General features: G+C 45.7%; 2 protein-coding genes across 4 annotated transcripts in view; one reads left to right on the forward strand and one right to left on the reverse strand.

Moving 5' to 3' along the window:
* The window catches only part of Smim11a (small integral membrane protein 11A), a 48,183-nt gene that overhangs the window by 10,687 nt on the left and 16,594 nt on the right, over positions 1–20,902 (reverse strand). The window contains exons 3-4 of one of the 3 annotated variants that reach the window (XM_029564883.1): positions 18,502–18,692; positions 16,824–17,011 (exon numbers count right to left, since the gene is read on the reverse strand). In XM_029564883.1, the coding sequence (XP_029420743.1) occupies positions 18,528–18,692 (165 nt within the window). In that variant the 3' untranslated portion in view covers positions 16,824–17,011; positions 18,502–18,527. Of the gene's footprint in view, positions 1–16,823; positions 17,012–18,501; positions 18,693–20,902 lie in introns of those variants that run through there. The other 2 variants (XM_017798895.2, XM_029564882.1) reach the window with 2 other exon arrangements.
* Positions 6,165–6,923, forward strand: Fam243a (family with sequence similarity 243 member A). The gene has a single exon (XM_008835932.1). The coding sequence runs from the start codon at positions 6,165–6,167 to the stop codon at positions 6,921–6,923; it is 759 nt and encodes a 252-aa protein (XP_008834154.1).

Genomic DNA, 20,902 nt, shown 5'->3' on the forward strand with positions numbered 1-20,902 from the left:
AGAGGAGACAGAGAGAGTTCCTATATCCCCTTCAAAGGACATTCTCCCATCACCTAACTTCCACTCACAGCCAACCAACCCCCTAAAAGTTCCTCCTGTTCCCAGTGGCCCCACAGGATGGTGGGCCTTTGTGGAATAATTCAGATCCAAGCTCTAGTACCAGGGAGACCTGAAACACCAGGAAGTGCTCTTCAGTCCCCAGGTATGTTAATGAGCAGACACTTGGCAAACGGGAAGTGTATAGGAGTACACGCCTAGAGACCGGTGACACCATTCTACAGGCCCTGTACCTCCCAGCTGTGTCCCTAGATGAGACTTCATTCTAAATATTCGCTCATGTGCTCAGCCCCTGGCCTTCATCCCCACCACTCCCATCGATTTGCACTGTTACAAATAAGTGTGGGGTCCCAAGAAAATGACCTCATAATCCAAAGCATTTCAGCAAGGCAAAAAGTTTGACTTCTGCAGAAGGGTGTCAAGCTGCTCTGAATCTAGCAAGCACACCTTGTTAAGATGGCCGTCCCTTCTATACCTAACTCAGATGAGAACTCGGCTGACCCTCATTAGCTGAGGTTTAACTGCACAAGCTAACCTTGATTAGCAAATTTAAAGAGGGAGAGAGTTTTCTAGTAAGAATCTTTAAAATTTGGGAATGTGGGGGTTCCTGAACATAGAGCTGTAAAGTAGAGTGTGGGGGGTCATGTAGCATGTAGCCATAGTCCTAAAAGTAAAGGAGATCATGGATGAGAAAACAAACTATAAAGCTACAAGTTACAATTGTCGTGTTCAGAAACTAACATTAAGCTTTGTAAATCCTATATTAATTCTCTAACAAGGGCACTGAAAAGAAAGACAAGCATGTAGTTTTAATGTTTTTGTCAGAGAGGATTTCAACTATTATATTCATATTTTTACACTCTGGAAAAAAAATAAACAAACATATAGGGCAGGTGATCTGCAGAAGGGAGCTATTGAGAACAGGTGTAAAAGTTAGCTGTGAGCCCAGCACTCAGCCCCCAGAGTCACAGGCCCACCGGGAAAAGCAAACTGGAGATAAAGAAAATGCAGACTGTGGTTAACTCTTGCAGCCTCTTAATTTACATTTTAAAGGTAAAACTCCCTTTGAAAGAAGACTGTACATTTCATTTCTATTGAGCACAGCAATCACTTTTGTGTCTCTCTCTGTTCAGCCCAATCCCCAGCACCACCTCCATGTGAGGACACTGGTCCCCTCTGGAACTGTCAGCTTCATATTCTCTGAAGTCTAGGAAAGTATCCGAGAAATATTACTTGATACCTTAAAAAAGATTTTTCAAAAAAATTTTATTTATTATTTTTATTTTCTGTGTATGAGTGTATTGCCTGCGTGTAAGTGCACCTGTGTTGGGCAATGCCTGAAGAGGTCAGAAGAGGGCATCAGATCCCCTGGAACTGGAGTTACAGAAGGTTGTTGGCTACCATGTGGATGCTGGGAATCGAACCCAGGTCCTCTGGCAGCCAGTGCTCTTACCCGCTGAGCCATCTCTCCAGCCCTGAAAAACACTTTTTAGAGGAAGATTTTACTCAAGGAGGAGAGTACACTCTTGGTATGGCATTACTATACTGCAGTTTTTGCAATGGGAAGAGATTGGTTTCAGCCTGAGCACATCTTAGACAAGTGGGACTTTAAACCAAAGGGCCAGTATGGGGTCAGTGGCTGGAAAATGACTAGGACCGAAAAATCAGGAATAGGGGGTTTTCTGGCTAAACCAACCTCCCAGAATTCTTGCTGAGGACAGTCTATATGCGCAGGCGGGGATCTCAGGGCGCCAGCTGTTGGGCGTGGTGCCAGTCTCCCACACGTCGCTGGAGTGCGGGTCCGCGGGTCTGCTGTTCGGGCCCCTGGCTCTCCGTCACTGGGGTGAGCGGGTTTCGTGCACCACGTTGCCGTGGGTCTCTGCTACCGTAGGACTGCTGTCAGCTGCCCGGTTGGGTTCCGTTTCAATTTCCACCATGCACTCTCTCTCTAAGTTCGAGACCTGTTGGCCACCAGGTCAGGAGGGGAGGTGCGAGAAACGGGGAAAGCAGGGTCTTCGAGAGTCGATGACAGAAGGATAGCCGCCCCCCACCCCAGACTGGATCACAGGATTTTACTGTTACAGCTTCAGACAAGTGACTCAGCTCAGATCTCAGTGATTCAGCTCCAGCTCCAGCTTTTTTGGGGTAAAACTAGGACTATTTATAGTGTGGAGACCGTAAAAGAAGCCTTAGCTGATAGGTACTCCTGGAATGCTTCATTTACATAGGGCGGTGGACTTCTATCAGGCTATCAGACAACAGCCTGATTAAAACCTGGTAGCTCCTGTGCTGGAGGGCATGTATCTTGTGATGGGCATTCGAGCCGAGCCAGCTTTTGGCTATCCGACATGGGGAGACTGCTACCCTAAACAGCAGGGGTCCCCAACAAGTCTAGGAGAGTTGAACATCACCATGGGGTATAAGGAACCTGACCACATAAGAGGGAGGGAGCTGGGGTTCTTGCTCAGATTTCACAAGAGAGTACATAGATGGACCTAATTAAAGTTTCAGGAAGCTGATTAAAATGTGGTCAAGCAAAAGATCTTTCTAAGTGTCTCACCTCTTCAGTGCCCTTGTCATAGTGCCCACACGGACATGAGGAGAGACAAAGCCAGGGACTCCTCAAAGATTTATCTCAGCTGGGGTATCGTGCTGGGATTCACCCCCATTTCCTCTCTGGAAGGCAGCAGCCACACAACCTCCCTTTCCTGAGGCCTCCTTTCTAGAGCTTTCTATTCCCCTAAGATCCATCTCCTCTGCTGCAATTCCATGGGCTCTTCTTACAAGATGGTGGGTGCCAACCTTGAAGGTAGAGACTGTGATCTTTCCAAGAGTTACTACATCCTGGAACCTTGAGATATTCAAGGTTTCATGATGAAATAGAAAGAAAGAAAAAAAGAAAGAAAGAAAGAAAGAAAGAAAGAAGGAAAGAGAAAAGAAAGAAGGAAGGAAGGAAGGAAGGAAGGAAGGAAGGAAGGAGAGGAAGGAATGCAGGAACGGAGGGAGGGAAAACATCCCCATTTTTGTTATGGGAAGGACAAATTCATCTCAACATTGGTCAACTTTTCTCTTGTGTATTTACTTTCTATTAACATATATCTGCTATACTAAGCAATGGACTTCCTTATGACATTGTTCTACATCTATATATAAAATACTGTGATTGTATCCACCCACCCACCCACATCTACAACCACCTTCCCTGCCAGTCGCTCTCTTGTTCCCCAACATGCAGCCTCTGTTTTCAGGTCTTTTGTTTTTGTTCCACACACATTAGACAATGTGATACCCGCCTTCCTGAGTCCAGCTCATTTCACTTAACATGATCATCTCCAGTTCTATTTATTTCCTTCAAACCATATTGTTATTTATTTTTTGTTTATTATTTATTTATGTGTTTGTGTATGTGTACAGGTATGTGTACATGCCAAGGAGCATGTGTGGCAGCCAGAGGACAACTCTCAGGAGCCGGTTTTCTCCTTCCACCATGTGGGTCCTGGGGATAGACCTCAGGTCACCAGGCTTGGTGGCAGGCACCTGTAAATGTGGAGCCGTCTCATCAGCCTAATTTCATTCTCTTTATTTGTATTTTATTATTTTTATTTTATGTGTATGAGTGTATTGCCTGCATATTGTAAGTGCACCCATATCATGCAGTGCACACAAAGGTCAGAAGAAGGCAGCGGATCCCCTGGAATTAAAGCTAAGATTGTTAGCCACCATGTGGGTGCTGGGAATCAAACCTGGGTTCTCTGCAAGAGCAGCCAGTGCTATTAACCACTGAGCCATCTCTCCAACCCCTGGATTTCATTCTTAATGGATGAATAACATTGCATTGTATACATACACATTTTCCTTATCTACTCATCCACTTATGGACACCTAGGCCAATTCCACAGTTTGGCTATTATGAATAGTTCCATAATAAACACAGGGTGTGCAGGTATCTTTATTATATGTTGCCTTTAATTCCTACTGGTACATACCAAGGAATGGTATAACTGGGTCTGTTTTGGTGCCTGTACCATACTGCTCTGGTCTGTGAGATTTTGTCGGTGACATGGTAAAAAGCTTAGTAAAACTTAGTTCTTTTTCTTTTTTCTTTTTTTTTTTTTTTTTTTTTTTTTGTCTTTTTGAAACAGGATTTCTCTGTAGCCCCAGCTGGCCTGGAACTTGCTATGTAGGCCAGGCTGGCCTCGAACTCACAGAGATCCAGCTGTCTCTGCCTCCCGAGTGCCGTGATTAAAGATATGCACTACCACCCCAGCATATTTGTATGTTTTCTGTTTGTTTGTTTGTTTGTTTTTAGAACTTTTCCTTATGTTAGTTTTTTTTTTAAATTGCGATCTAAATATAACTGTGCTCATTTATAAAAGCTAAAGAAATCTATTAAGCAAAACAGTCAATGACATGGAGAGTTCTTCCTTTTCTCCTTCTTCCAGTTCTTGCCCTCCTCATATAAATGATCAGTTTTAGTGTTTTATTCTCATGTTGTTTCTATGTGAAAATATAACCAAATACGTATATTTGCACATATTTAAAACATATAATGTATATTCTCGCATACTTCCAAACAAGTTTCTCATATCCATAACTTACACTTGGATAAGAGAAACAGAGAATTGAGTTAAGAGTTGACTTCATTCTGCTAAATCGTTTACTACCAATTCAGGCCATAAGGTCCCTTCCAGTAGGAGAGTAAGCAAGTGGAATGGCTGAACGGGGGATTATGGGACCACCATTATCATTTCTGAATACTTAGGGTCACATCACATAGTTGACGTCCACATCAAATTTGTTCTAAAAAGTGGTTTCCATGACTAAAAGAAAAATCCATCAAGAAAATGACCACAAGACAAGTATCAATGCAAACCTGTGGCTCCTGACCTCTGGGAGTGTTCACAGGAGACCACATGCTTCATATGAACTTAGCTATGATGCAAACCTGTTGCTCCTGACTTCTGGGAGAGATCACAAGGTGACCACATGCTTCATATGAACTTAGCTATGATGGTGTCTCATTGTCTGGACTTCCCTAAATTTCAGCCCCAAGAAAACCCTGGCGGATATGAATAGAGGAAGTAGCCCCTCATCCATCCAACAGAGGCACAAAGGGCTCACCAAGTCATTTTGCCCACCTCACACTGGGCGGGGGGCCTCAGGTACATTCATGGATTGTCTTTAGCTTTGATTAGAAGACAAGGACGCACAAAGGAAATTAAAGCAGCTAATAGAAAATAAAGCAACTGTCATTTTTCCTTGAGTGCTGAAAACTTAAATTGCTGCTGTTTGTGGTGGTGCACAGCTGCAATCCCAGCGTTCAGAGGCTGAAGCAGGAGGATTGACAAAAGTACAAGGCCAGCTGGGCTACAAAAAGTACTGGGCCAGGAAGGGCTACACGGCAAGACCCTGTCTCACAAAAGATAACAGATTAAGTGCTTTTCAGGTAATGTATTAAATTAGCTCAATTATCGGCAGTTGCTATGACGGATGATCGTGCATGCTGTTTCTTTTGCTCTTTTCTGAACCCCTCTTCAGCCACCTGGAGAAGAGACTCTTGAGTGTGCAACTAAACAAGCAAGTGGCATAGATTCCACACACATACATACACATATACATACATACACACATACAAACACATACATGCATATACACATATACACAAGCACACATAAGCACATACATACACATACCCATACAATATATGCACATACCTACATACATACACACATACACACATACAACATATACATATATACACACACATCTATTCACATCCATATACATACAACATACACATAAATGCACACACATACACACATACACATACATTGCAGTTCTCAAATGAATATTGACATTTCTTTCCATCCTAACAACCAAATGGGTAGGAGTCAGAAACTTGTCATCACTGTTAAAAGGTCCAGTACAGAAGTGGGTCAAGATAGCATTCCCTGTGATTAGTGTTCTGAGTATGTATCTATCAAGTTTTGAGCCTGGTGTGTAGCTAAGGAATTGGAACAGCTGTGAGAAAGCCCTTTATGACATCATCATCATTGACTTTCCAGATCTCCCCAGATGGATACATGTAGGCCACTTGGAGAGCCAGGATGGCTCATGTCACAAGCCCTCTTTTAAGGAACATCATTATCAGAACTCAGTTCGACAGCACCAGGAGGAAGCAGTGTCTGCAGTACCTGAACACCCTGCGGACCCTACAATTTGATGGATATAAGGTGGTGTATTTGGGGGAGACTGAGATCCCAGAAAGTCTGGTCACTGGGGGAGATTTCAGTGATTGCTGCTACATGCAGACTCCAACCTGGTGTCTTTTGCATGCTGGTGGCAGTCAAGGATGGGTGCCTTGGAAGTACCGGATGTTCCTGAGAGACGATCTCTGTGTCAGACAGGAAGACAGCCTCTTCTTTGAGTTCTGCGATGTGGTAAAGAAGGTGTATGGGAAGTGTGCCATCGTGGTCAAAGGGAAGAGGTGGCAGGATGAGATGGAGCCCAAGGTGGACAAGGAGGGGGAGGTCCAGTCCTGTGTTCCAACAAGCGTCATTAATCTAACAAGCATCATGTGTTCTCCAGGGGTGGCCAAGTCCTATGGCCATGAGCTACTCACTCTGCCTTCCCCTTATAATTACCTGAACCCCTTAGAGTCAGCCTGGTCTTCTGTGAAATGGTTTATTATCAACAACAAGAAAGAGTTTTCTTTGCAGACCATCGACAGCATCTATGCTTACCAGTATATACTCATCAGTGACTTAATTAACAAAGGGATTGAAAAGGTGAATGTGATGAAGTGGAAGGCACTAACCAACAAAGTACGGAGATGGGAGAATTACTGTCTTGGGAAATTTTCTTAAGGGCGTTTCTTCCACAAAGTGATGAAACTGCTGTCTGTACAGTCTTTATTGTCTACTGTGGAGCTTGGTTCTGGCCCACTGCCACTGAAGACCCTTCAGGAGTGAGCTCACCGGAGCTCTGTGAGGACAAAGAGCTTCCCATGGATGTCATAAAGTCCTGGGGTTAGTGGATGCTCCATTAAAGCTTGCTGGTAAAGTTGGTGGGGTCTCAACTCTCATCTTGTAAAGGTTGCTTTGAGAACCATGTCTATGGGAGGATTGGGGCCAGCCTGAGCCAAAAGAGGGTAGTAAGCTGGAATCAATGGGGTTAAAGGTCGTGTGGTCAACATTAAAGTCAGAGAAGAAAAGAGAACCAAGTGTACAGTCATTCTAAAAGTCAATATTAAGTATCAGGCTTCAGCATGCCAAAATAACCCATGGGTCCAGCTTGTCATCAGCAAGAGACACTGTTCAGATGCTGGCAAGAAAGATGGTTTCTTCGTACAAGGCCATGGGGTGAGAGGTCTCCTAGCTGGTAACCCTACCACGCTGTCCAAGGCGAGTTAGTGGTCTCAATAAGGAAGCCAGGGAGATGTCACAGCAATGATTCACAGGGTGGGGGTCTTAGGTAACTAGGTGGCGTGAACTAGGGACCAGTGGACCCACATATCCAATTCATCTCACACCTTCAAGAATCCCATCAAGAGGTCCTAAGATGGCCATGGAGTTGCATCTCAGGACTCTGAGCTGAACAGCCAGCAGTTGGCACAACACCCTGTTCTGGCTTGAGGCTGCTATTGTGTGTTGAAAAGATTTGATGGTTGTATTTTTATGACCTAGAGGAAAAAGACTGATCCCTAGTTAACCTACCATAAAATGCACAAACACGCTCGCACTCTCTCTCTCCCTCTCTCTCTCTTTCTCTCTCTCTCTCTCTCTCTCTCTCTCTCTCTCTCTCTCACACACACACACACACACACACACTGAAGCGATTTTATAATATAAGTAATCACTCTGAGGTGTGTAAAATAATAACCTACATGGGGAAATAAGGTAAGCCATGTGGTTGGATTGGGAAGGATCTGGGAACCAGGTGCTCTTTGTTCAGTTTTTCTATGAACCGAAAAAATAGCTCATCTCTTCAAAACATAGCTTATGAAAATTTCTACGCAACTCCCAACAGAGTTAACTTTATATAAAGTTGTGAGACCAGGTTCCTGCCAAATGCAGACTGCTTCATGTCCCTGGCTTCTTTCCTTCTAGAACCTTCCTCCGTTATTCAGAAAGATGTGGGATGGAAAGGTATGTTCAAAGTTTTGATGCTTTTCAACCACCGAGTGGTGGACCTCAGCAGTCTTTTGTAGTTGTTAAAAAAGAATCTTAGAGTAGGCGTGGTGGTCCACACCTTTAATCCCAACACTTGGAAGGCAGTGGCAGGCAGATCTCTGTGAGTTCAAGGCCAGCCTGGTCCACATAAAGATAATGGGTTCCAGGCAAGCTGGGGCTACTGGGCGACCCTGTCTCAAAAAGACAAAAAATAAAAAATAAAAAGAGTCTTAGGGCCTGGAGAGATGTATATCAGCAGTTAGGAGCACTGGCTACTCTTGCAGAGGACCTGGGTTCAATTTCCAGCATCCACTTGTTGGCTAACAACCATCTGTAACTCCAGTTTCAGGGGAATCCAACACCTTCCTTCTGACCTCCATGGGCATTGTACGACATGAGTGTACTTACACACATGCAGGCAGTACACATAAAATAAAAATAATAAAATGGTTTATAAAAAGGAGTCTTAGTATGCCTTTTATCTGGGGATGGTTATACCCCAGATAGCCAGCCAATCAGACCTAAGGAAGATCCATTCATTGTAGATCCAACTTTAAACTATGCTGTATCAGCTTCCCCTGGTGCTGAAACAAATGGGTGCAAATTTGGTGGCTATGAGCAACAAACTTATTCTCCCTTGTTCTGGGGGGCCAGAAGTCAGAAATCAGCCCACTGATCGGGATCAAGGTGTGGCAGGGCGATCTTACTGCTGGGGGCTCTAGGGAAAACTGTTACTGGCCTCGTCTTGCTTCTAGTGGCTGCCTGCCCTTGGCTTACAGCTTCATCATGGCCTCCTCTTCTGGGTCTAATCTCCTTATCTTTATACTTAGAGCCCATTTGAAATCATTTTCCTATGCTAAAGCCCTTCATGGGCCTGCATGCGCGCACTTTCCGTATAAGAGAATGCACAGGCTCTAGGAATCAGGATTAGACGCTTTGGGAGACAATTATTCAACCACTGCTTGAATGAATATCTTTTTCCAGTTGGCAGTTAAGCTGACAGACCAACTCTTACTGTGTAGCATGTTTGTGTGGCTTTTTATCTATCTCACAGTTTAAGACTTAAATTCTTTGAGAGCAATCCATATTAATAGCATCTGGACTTCCTTGGTCCGCAAGTGTCCCTGTGCAGGCCCAAGTGAAAGGCCTTAAATTTTGGGTGTGAGGTTTGCCTTTCCATCATATTCATGACACTCACCCAGAGTTCTGGGGCAAGAAGCACTGACAACCATTTCTGGAGATGTCTAGAGATGAGGAGCGAGAGCTTCCTGACAGGAAGTTTGGATTCTGGTGCCAACCCTCCTGCCCACTCATGGTGTGTCCAGATGAGTCAGTCATTCATTCATTTAACTGCATTCATTTCACCTTCACAAGGGTTGGAACATAGGAATTGCCAGTATCTACAGCATACAGATACGGACATCTGGGTACAGAGCATCTGAGTAAGTCGCCGCTGTGCACAGGAGCTAAGATTCAAGCCCAGAGTTCATGGTAAAGGCGTCTGTTCACACTGCCTCTTTACCAAGGTGGTACAGTTAATCTCCAGGGCACTCTTACCAGTTATCTGCTATCACTCTTCCCATCTGACAGATGAGGAAACTGAGATGTGAGCCCCTAGGGCTGTCTGATTATAAAGACCAACCTGGGCTCCCAAACCAGCATGCTTAGCTTGCTTCTTTTTCCCATTTATAAACTAAGAAAATCAACCCGGCCATTAGCTGGCAAACTGGCCAGCACCAGCTGGACACAACTAAAATGTGTTTCAACAGAAAATTGAGGAGGCAGAAAATGTTTGAAAGCTACATTAGTTTACAGTGCAAAAAAAAAAAAGCACAATTGAAGAAAAGATCAGCTAACAAGAGCTAATTTTGTTCAGAAACAAAAACAAGTTAATAAAATAGAGTTTTATTCTTTAAAGCTTTGTTTAATCATAGGCCTGGAGAGATGGCTCAAGCAGTTAAGAGCACTAGCTGCTCTTGCAGAGGACTAGGGTTTGAGTCCCAGCACCCATATGGCGGTGAACAACTGTCCCTAACTCCAGTTCCAGGAAAATCCAACACCCTCTTCTGACCTCCACAGGCATTGCACAATACAGGTGCACTTACACACATACAGCAATATACTCATATACATAAAATAAAAATAATAAATTTTTAAAAAGCTTTGTTTAATCATTCGAAAATCAAGCAGAGGACAGAGAATGTCAATTTAACCAGAGCACTCAACGGGCCACCTCTAATGCGCAGTTTAGTTACATAAGACTCAGTTCATAATTAAGAAGTGAGCCTTTTGCTAAGCATAGAAAATTCCAGCAGCTTGTAACAGAAAGTACACCAAGCTTGGGAATCCCATGGCCTTTGTGGAACCTCAAATTTGCAGCTTATTAGTTATGAGATTTTGGATAAGTTGTTTTCCTTCCCCAAGGCCCAATCCACCCATTAGCAAAACAGCTTGAGGGCCTTCACATGGTGTTGCATATGCCAAAGCTTCCACATTGTGCCTGAAAAGATGCTCATGTCGCCCAGGCTAAGAACAAAGTAAATGTGTTCAGTTAGACCTAATGTCGCTTACCTCATTCCCTTTTTAACTCTTAGAAGAAAATTTCCTGCTGCTTCTTATCACCAAGATGTAGGAGAAGACATATTCTGAGATAATTTGAATCAAAAGAAACTGTTCTTAGGCATTTAGGACCATATGCAGTAGGTTAGAGAATTCAGGCAGTTGTCCTGATGTGGGTCAGACAGGGAGGCTGGAGAACACGGCCCATTAATGTCTCTGGGAAAAGCCAAGCTTAATGCACTAAACAAAGTTAAGAGTGAAGAACATTGCACAAGACAGGGCTGCACTGCATCTGAAGACAAGTCCTCTGGAGAGAGATCATGGTGGAGTTGCTATTCTCCCTCTGAAGGATGGCTGGTGGACCGTGCAGTCTCCAATAACCATAGCACTATTGCCTTCCCATGGACCAGAGAGATACCCAAGGTGGTACATTAGAAACATACTTTCTTGGAACCAGAGAAAGTGCACTGGTTTAGATCTGAAATGTCCCCTACATGCTCTTGTGTTTGAACACTTGGTTCCCAGTAGGTTTTGGGAGGTTGTGGGTCATGGGCAGGTGAGCCTTTGAGGGCTACAGCCCCACCCCACTTCCAGTCCTGCTCTCTTTACTTCCTGGTTGATGCAGCCATTGGGGTGAGTTCCCACCAACACAGACAGCAGCTGTCCTGCTAGATGGACTTTACCCTCAGAACCATGAGCTAAAATAAATCCGCCCTCCCAGGTGGCTTCTGTCAGGCATTTTGTCATGGTGTGAGGAAAGGAAAGGATATAACTCACGAGTGGAATGTTTGCCCATTGCTCCCTCCACCCCAGGTAGCCACCTAGCCAGTCAGGGGCTGAGTTCTGACACAGGTGGTACATACTCCTTCCATGTCTGATTGTTACACATGGCAGCTGTTGTCCATAGTCCACTTTGTTGAGTTCAGACAAGCACCAGGTGCAGTAAACAAGGCAATGATCCTTAAGCTCATTTTCACAAACAAACCAAGGTGAATTGGTAGATGACTTAGACGCATACACAGTCATGACAGGATGGTAGGGAGCCAGAGTCCAAGCCTTTCTACCACTGTGGCCATCTCTTCATGGCTCCACAGGCAAGCTGGGATGAGGCTGGGCCAGGAATCCATAGACATGTCAACAGAATATAAGAAGAATAAGAAGTCCAACGGTGACTGTCCAGGGAGACATGATGTGCTCCAGACATCAGGGCCCAGGGTCCTATCATCACTGCCCTAGACTTGGTTCAGGCCTTAAAGCTACCTGCTAGTTTAGCTTTAAGGCCTGGACAAGCCACAGCATTGGTAATTCCAGCCAGAAAGGAAAAAAGAAGGTTCATTTCATTGTGTGTGTGCATGCACATGTGTGTTATATGTGTACATGTAGCATGCATGTGTGTGCATGGAGCTAGAGGAGGACACTGAGTGACCTGCTCTATCACACTCTATTTCTCTGAGGCAGGGTCTCTCACTGGAACTGGAGCTAGGCTGTCATCCAGTGATCTACCCGTCTCTGCCCCTTTCCACAGCACTGGGGTTATAGGCATGTATGGCTACATCTGTTTTACTAATGTGGATGCTGGGGATTTGAACTCAGGTCCTCATGCAGAAAGTGCTCTTACCCTCTGAGCCAACTCTCCAGCCTTGCATCTCATGTTTTTAAGGAGCCTTTCAGAAAGTCCTAACACATATCACTTAAACTTGATTGGCCAGACAAGGGAAGCTAAGAAACACAGTGTTATTTTTAAGATTTCTTTTATTTTTATCTATGTGTATGTGTCTGTCACCAGAGTGCAGGTGCCAGTGGCAGCATGAAGTGGGCATTGGACCCCCTGGAACTGGAGTACAGGTGGTTGTGAGCCACCTGATACAGGTACTGGGAACCAAACTGGGGTCCTCTGGAAGAGCAGAAAATGCTCTTAACCACTGAGTCATCTCTCCAGCTCCAGAAATGCAGTCTTTAATTTTGTGGTAATATGGCTAGGAAAACTCAGATTTATCTCTATAGAGAAGGAGCGAGGACACTACAACGGGCTTGGCCACACTCCCCGCTCCCCTGCCTTTGGTGTCTTCAGTCATGCGCTCATCAAACATTCCAGTGCCTTCTATATGCCCAGCAATGTGGGCCAAGACTGGGGTTATGAAGAAGACTAAGTCTGGATGCCCCAGGAAGTCACAGTTCAGTGATCAGCAAGGTGTGAGAGGTTTGGGCAGCAAGGACTCATCAGGCCAGGTGCTGAGGACTTATGGCAGAGTTTCTGGAAGAGGTGGGACAGAGAAAGAGGGCAGGTTCATCTTAGAGGAAGAGGAAGGCCCACCCAGGCAGAGACATGCAGTCTGTGGCTTACCTAGTGTTGAAAAGATGGGAGGCTGCCAGGCGTGGCCTTTAATCCCAGCACTTGGGAGGCAGAGACAGGCAGATCTTTGTGAGTTCGAGGCCAGCCTGGTCTTCATAGTGAGTTCCAGGACAGCTGTCTCAAAAAGACAAAAAAAAAAAGATGGGAGGCCATTGTTTTGGATTAAGTTCCTGGCCTTGGTCCCCAACAGACCAGACCAATTGTCAGGGGTATGAAATAACAAAACTATAGATGGGCATATGTGTCTGAGTTTATTGAATAACAACAAACTTAGAAGCTATATTAGTTTCATTGGCCGCAATTTGAAGTGTTCCAAATTTCCCTTGATAAGCTGGTCACTGGCAAACACGTTTATCCCAATCTTAATTACTAATATTACTCTCAGATCACACAGTACATATCACACAGTAATTATATATGTGTATGTGCAGGTTACAGAATGCCTACGAAAGGGTTAAAGAGGCCACAGACTTCAAAGGGGCCCTACTAAAGATTAGAGGCAGAGAGATGATACGTTCTGGGAGTGTCTGAACCACAAGTCTCCCACCTCTCTTCCAGGTCCTGAAGCCATTGTGGATCTGACCAGCCCGGACTCCCATCCTCATTCTCTTTCATCTCTAGATTCTGCCTTAGTACCACTCTCCTGGCTTCCTTCTGGCTTCACTCCAGCACAGACCAGCCATAGCTGAGCTCCATACTAGGGAGCTGATCTCTGGTATAGCAGGAAGCACCCCAGTCCACCTGTACCATTCATATGTTCCTGACAGCAGAGCTTAGGCTCCCCAAGTTCAAACATGGACACCTCCCGTCTCTGTACCCTGGGACTCGGCACAGAGTGCCGAACATCACTTAGGAACGTTCGTCGGATAAATCTAGGCTGAGATGCAGTACACCCAGTCCCAGGCATCTGGGTCTTTAAGAATGAGTCACTGGATATCAGTTTCCCTCCACAGAACTTGAGCAAAGCTTAGGGACAGAGAAGCCCCTCTAAATAACCCAGTGATTTGATTTCTGAAACACATCATGTGCCTCTCTGCCTCCTTAACCTGAGTTCATGAAGCTTTTTAACCTCTTTTGTCTAAGGTCACCATAACATGGGTGCCTGGCATGGCTGTTAACTGCAGCTCTCAGGCTTGATCAACTTGCTCTCTTGCTTAAAGGTATGTCTGCCCCCAATAGCCTTTTCACCTTCCTGCTTCTAACGTGTTGCAAGCTTGACAGTCAAGTAGACACGTTAGGGTTGCATGTGAGATAAACTGGGATCTCTGTGAGGGGTTTTGGGGACCTCATAGGGAGAGAACATGGGTTTCAGTTGATGGTCTTAGTGACCTTTCTGTCACCCCAGGGGTGGTTACCCCCTTTCTAAGTCTGCTTCCTCGGTTACTCTCATCAGCTGCTGGCTGCCTGAGGTCCCGACGGGGCTCTTAGCTGTGAACTTCAATGTGCCTGCCTATCTACTTCCAGCCATCAAACTACAGATGTCCAGACTTCATTTAGCTATCTGTAACTGCAATGAGTGAGTAACCATCTCCCCCTAGTGGCGGAAGAGAGCATAGGAAAGGTAAGAGAAAAAAGCAAAGACCTTACAGAAAAACCATAGGGGAGAGAATGGCTTAGCACAACCATTAGGACATCTTCCACCAAACTTTTCAAGAAGATAGCTAGATGTTCCACAAAGTAAAAAGATGAGTTTTAAATCCCAAAACCCAGCACGGTGGTTAGCATTAATTGTCAACTTAACAACCTAAATTACCTGGAGAGTCCCAATGAGGGACTGTCTACAATGGGTTGGTCTGGGGGCATGTCCTTGTGATATTGTCTTAATTAAATTAACTGATGTGAGAAGACCCAGACCACTGTGGGCCGCACAATTCTTTAGGCAGGGGGTCCTGAACTGTACAGGAGAAATCGAGTTAAGTGTAAACAAACACATGAGTGTGCACGCATTCATTTTTCTCGGCTCTGTGAATGTGATATGAACTTCAGACTCCTGTCTCTGCGACTTTCCTGCAGTGAACAGGTAGAACCTGGAAGTGTGACATAAAATGAACCCTTTCTCCATAAAGTTGCTTTTTGCTGGGATATTTTATCACAGCAATTGAAATGAAGATAGGACGTCCAGAAAGGTATATTTAAAACAAGTAGGTATCTGCTGCTCAGGAAGACTTGGATTCTCTAGGGAAAGCCACTGGAGCTCTCTATCTTGAACGTAGGAGGCAGGTAGGTGGGGGGAGTGGGGAAAAGTGGTGTCTAGGGGCCCGAGTCTGAGACCAGACATGTTGGGAGCTGGCAGTGTTCTAGCCCTGCAACTCGAGCAGCAGGCAGAGGCCCAGAATAGGGGAATTCTCCTGGTAGGCTGCAGAGAGGCCCTGACAGAAGAACAGGGGTTGGCTATGTGTCCAGGGTCAGGTGTGAGCAACATTTAGGCAGACCCACAGAATCCAAAGCCTTGGCCTCTGCTCATCCATTCAGTATAAGGGTACTCCTGGGCCACAGTGGGGATGCTCAAAGAGGAGGTCACCAGGGCTGTCTCCCAGGCAAAGAGGCAAAGGTTGGAGCAGCACATGGCGGGGAGCGGGGGGGGGGGGAAGTAAGGTAGAGCTTTTCAAGGAACATCCTCTTTTGCCTGTTTTAAAATTTGCCCCTTGTGAGCTCAAGATCCATTCTGAACTTGGATCTCTAATCCTGTGAGTCTTTCCTACTTTCTAAGTAGTAGTTAGGATCATTCCTCAATCAGTAAAAATGTAAAGAGATGCAATTCCCTGACTTCCTGTGTTCTACCCAAGTGGGCCAGGCTGGCTTACATCTGTTAGCACACACTCCTGCAAATTTTCCATGTGTCCACCTACAATGAGCCCAGCGTCCCCCAGCACTCAAGGCCTGCTTACTGCTTCCTCATTCCCTATCCACTTTGGTATCTACAAAGAAGTGATAGTGGAGCATTTATAGAGACCTCAGCGAGTGAAGCTCACCACTCTCCTCCCTCAAATAGGGAAGTCCCCTGTGAGGGGCCCCTCCCTTCAGGGGGTGGGAGAGGACAAAGCCTGGCCCAGGGTGTCTCTTAAGCCTTTCAAAAGGACTCAGGAAGTTTATTGTTTTTTGTTTTAATTTTGCCTTGTCTTGTTTTGGCTTTTGAGATAGGTCTCACTCTGAAGTTCAGGCTAGCCTCAAACTTTTGGCAATCTTCCTGCCTTAGCCTCCCAAGCGTTAGGGTTACAAGCCTAAGCCACCTTGCCACTCTTCCTAGATTTAGCAACTAAGATCGCCTATGGCCTTCACCCTGTTCTTCACCCACATAGGCCCTCCTAGGCCAGCACAGGGGCCAGCTCTTATGACTCTGCCCTAGATAAGCACACAGCCTCCCTAATGGTATAGACACACTGACCTTGGAAACACTCTGCATTCGAAGGAGAGTGCGGGAGTGCAGCAGGGAGTGGGGGCCAGCTGGCTGAGGCCTCCACTGCTGGGATCCCGGTCCCCTGCAGCAGGTGCTACTCTGTGACCTGGGCATCAGTGCACATGCACCTGAGATTTGCCACCACAGCAAATGTGCTCCACACAGTCAGGAAGAGCCAAGGAGAGGGGTTTGCAAAACTCCCTCCTCTCATAACGCACATGCCTCTGCGTGTGTGTGTGGGGGGGGCACAGAGAGACAGAAAGAGACCCCAAGACCAAACACAGGCTTTTTTACAAAGGTATTTTATTTTAGTAAACAAAATACTAGTTTTTCTAAAAGCATATAAAAACTCACATTATTCATTATTTTAAGTTAAAATGTAGGTCGGAAGTTGATCCTCTGACATTCAGCCATTAGTCTTTCTTCTGTTTTCTCAGCTGGAGTCCACCCAAGCTGACATTTAAATAGCAAAATCTAGAAAGAAAGACCAAAGAGCTAAGTGGGAAAGATCTGATGGAATAGTAGCCGACGCTTTCCGTGCTCAACAGTAAGTGTTTGGGCATTTGGACCTGACAAATGGAAGCCACTCAAGTTCATCCACGAACAATGCGTTTCTGGCACTACAATTTTCTTTCCATCCGAAGATTCATTTCTTTGAAGCAAAGCTCCTGTCTGGACAAGCTGTAAGCCTGGGAAGAAGGCTGACTCCCCTTGCCAGTTTGGCATGGGCTGTGCACACAGCCATTTCAACCCTGTTGGCTCAGTGACATCTGCTAGAAGGAAGGGCACCTATGATGTCATCTTATCTTCTCATCTTCTCAGAACACACAAGTCATGACTCAGCTTAGAATATCAATCCAATCAACATTCCAATTAAAATCTTTCTTCACCCTTCTTTTATTACAGAGAGAGAGAGAGAGAGAGAGAGAGAGAGAGAGAGAGAGAGAATCCGTGCCACCGAATGTGGAGGTCAGAAGACAACTTGCAGGAGTCAGTTCTATTACCATGTGGGTCCCGGTGCTCAAAAGAACAACTGCCCAGAGGGTACTCAGGAGAAGGCATACTCTCCTAAGGCTGAAGCCTGGGAGGCTGTGTTCTTAACAGGGAATTCTGATCCTTAGCTGGGTTTAGGAACTACTGATCTAAAATCCCCACCTATCAAATTTGAATCCTCTGATATTTAGAGAAGCCCAGAGCCCAACCTGATAAATAAAAAACTAGATCAAAACACAAAACTCAGTGAGCATGTTAAATCTGTGTCACCGCCTTAATAATAGCTTCCTGGAGCCTTGAGTCTTGACCCCCATAAGCATGCTCCAGACCCTCCTACACGCACGGAGAGGCGCAGCTACAGCGATATGCAAGCCGCATGCCTAGGGAGCAGCTGTCAGGGAGGACCTGCTAGTTAGGACACTGGGGTGTGATAAGTCACCATGATCCAGAACAGCCTGCAGGAGCGCAGGCGTGGACTGCGCAGGGGCAACCGAGGTCTGGCCAGGCTAAGGACAGATGGAGAAGGGATTATCTGCCATATCGAGAAGTCAGACTTTACCCTGAAGATAACAGGGTTCCTTAATCTCGGGCTTTCAAATGACCTGTGAGTTTCCATCTTCTCCTACACGCATGTCAGCGGATTCACGCACTACAGCTTGCCTTTTAGCACGTGGGCTTCTCTGGAACAAAGGTCTGTAGCTGGCGTCACACCAGTCGGGTTCTGAGCTTCCCCCAGAGCCCCATGAAGAAGCACAGCAGGTTCAGAGCAGAGAGGACTGGTATTCAGCATGCAAAGGGCAAACGGTCAGGTCAGGCTCTGAGCCCCGCTGCTCTCAAAGGAAGTTCTCCCTTAGAGCAGCGGTGGGCCCCCACATCCCCGCAAAGCCTTTCAGACCCAAGAGATGCAGAGATCTCCGAGAGACCGCACCTTGGCTGGCTGGCCTGCGCAACCCCTGATACTTTCCACTCACAAAGCCTCCGCACCTGCGATTTCCCTTCAGTCATCTTTCTTCTCCATCTGCGTCTTCTTTTCAGCCTCCAGTTTTTGCTGTTTGGCTTCCAATCTTTTCCTCTGGTATACTTTCACTCCCGCAAATGCCAGACAGAGAATCAGCGTTTTGGCTGCCAGGACATACAGCAGCAGGGGCACGTGTTCAAGAGCCTTCAAGAAGAAAGACATTCTAAGTGCTCTGCAGTGATGTGGCTAGTTTCTTCCATGTTCCTTCAATCAACATTGTTTACTGAGCACCTACTATGTTTCAAGCATGAGGCTATGTGCCGGGGCTATACTGGTGTCCTAGTTACTATATTTGTCAACTTGACACAGCCTAGTGTCATCTGAGAGGAAAGCCTTGACTGAGGGGTTGCCTAGATCAAATTGACCTGTACTATGTCCGTTGGGAGATTGTCTTGATCATTAATTGATGAAGGGGAGCCCAGTCCACTTTGAGCAGCACCATCCCCAGGCAAGTGGTCCTGGGATGTATAAGACATCTAGCTAAGCTGGAGAGCAGGCTCAGTAGTTTAGAGCACTGGCTAGTCTTGCACAGGTCCCAGGTTTGGTTCCCAGCACCCACACAGCAGCTCACAACCATCTATAACTCCAGTTCTAGGGGATCTGCTGCCCTCTTCTTCTAGGCCATGTACAGTAAATGTGCATACAATGCGGGCAAAACACTCATACACAGAAAATAAAAAACAAATCTTAATAAAAAAGAAAGGAAGCCAGCTAAAGATGAGCCTTGCGTGAGCAGGAGGGCAAGCCAGCACACGGTGTTCCTTCGTGGTTTCTGTCTCCAGGTTCCTGCCCCGAGTTCCTGCCATGACTTCCCCAGTGACAGACTGGGACCCGAAGGTATAAGCCTAATAAGCCCTTTCCATCTCAAGTTGCTTTTGGTCTGAATGTTTTATCTCGGCACCAAAAGGAAACAGAACAAGGGCCAAGCAGACAAGGTCCCCTTCTGCCTTCATTGTCCCCTTGCTCCTGACTTCACAGAGGGGAACAGCCATCAACTTAGGGTGAAACGGGTCAGGTCTTTCACTACTTAATTCAACTGTGGATCCCTCAGGGCCCTGCTTCTAAGGCAGCACGTGGGCGGGTGAAGCAATAGCCGGCAGGATGATGGTAGGCCTGCTCTGCCACTCACTGGCACCTACCTTTCCAAGCTTTTACCCCTTCTCCAGCTTTAGTACAACTGAATTCATCTTGGTTCTGAGACTCATTAGCATTAGAGCTAGAAGGGAGAAGCACTTATCAACTCTCCCTATAATTTCCTATTGGAGGAAAGTTTTAGCCTATTAGATAAAGAGAAGTCTGAGGAATCATCCTCTCCACACCAGGTTTTATTATGAAATTCTATATCTCACTAGAGTTTCTCAAAGCAAATACTAGTTTCATAAACATGGTTACTCTGACTCAAGTTATTATGGGCTTTTTGCACGATTAAAATTTCTTCCCAAATAAAGTAAAAGACATTTGTAGCTTAGTGGATTGGGCAGAACTTATTCCAATGAAATCAGGTTAAATTAGCAAACATCACTTACTACAGGTAACACCAATAAAACGAGTTACATGTGACCCTCCTCTGTTGGCCCACCTAAGGCTGATATGAAATTGTTTAGTGGAAGCTAGCTGCAAAGAAAATGCTCACAGAGATGAAGGATGGAGGGATGTTGAAGATGACCTAGTCTATTATTTCATTTTCAAACACAGAAAGCCAAGCCCATAGAGGCCAAAAGGTCCAGCCAGCACATTCAGGAAGAGGCCAGCCTCCCTCCCGATTCCATCTATCCAGGTAAACATCCCTCCCACTGCATCTCAATTCTTTGTCTTTCTTAGGTGTGGGTTTTACATTTAGAAGATGGAGCATCAGTTGCTATGTACTAGAAACTTCCTGTGACCTAGAACCTTCTGTGGATTGTCTCCTTTCACCTTTGCTTCAGCCCCATGAGACGGGCAAGCAGTTCTGACGGAGGAGTTAAGAAATGTAACTACGGAAAGGTCAGTGATTGGCGAAGAACGGTCTGATGCAGCTCTGACCGCTCCGACCCGATGCCTGGTAGCACACATCCTGTGCTCCTATTCCCATCAGTTCTACAGTGCAGTCATGCCAGTCAGCAATAGCTCGGCTACTGAGTTTGTCAAAGGCAACAGGATTCACTACCTCAGAAATTACTGAGCCATTAGATATGGATGTCTGAAAATCTCTGAGGAAGACGTTGTATAATTAGATAATGTAATGAACACCAAGGGTAAAAGAACTCAAACACTCAACTGTTTTAACTAAAACAGAAACTCAGTTAAGTTTCCAACCACTAAATCATCTTAAGAGTAAAGATCAAACACAGCCCAGGCTCCTGAAGGAACAAGGG

Source organism: Nannospalax galili, unplaced genomic scaffold (genome assembly GCF_000622305.1).
Source record: "Nannospalax galili isolate Female #2095 unplaced genomic scaffold, S.galili_v1.0 scaffold136, whole genome shotgun sequence".
Taxonomy (NCBI): Eukaryota; Metazoa; Chordata; class Mammalia; order Rodentia; family Spalacidae; genus Nannospalax; species Nannospalax galili.

Excerpts from the sequence above, each read along its gene's own strand:
- Fam243a (XM_008835932.1), top strand. The coding sequence starts at position 6,165 with ATGGCTCATGTCACAAGCCCTCTTTTAAGGAACATCATTATCAGAACT.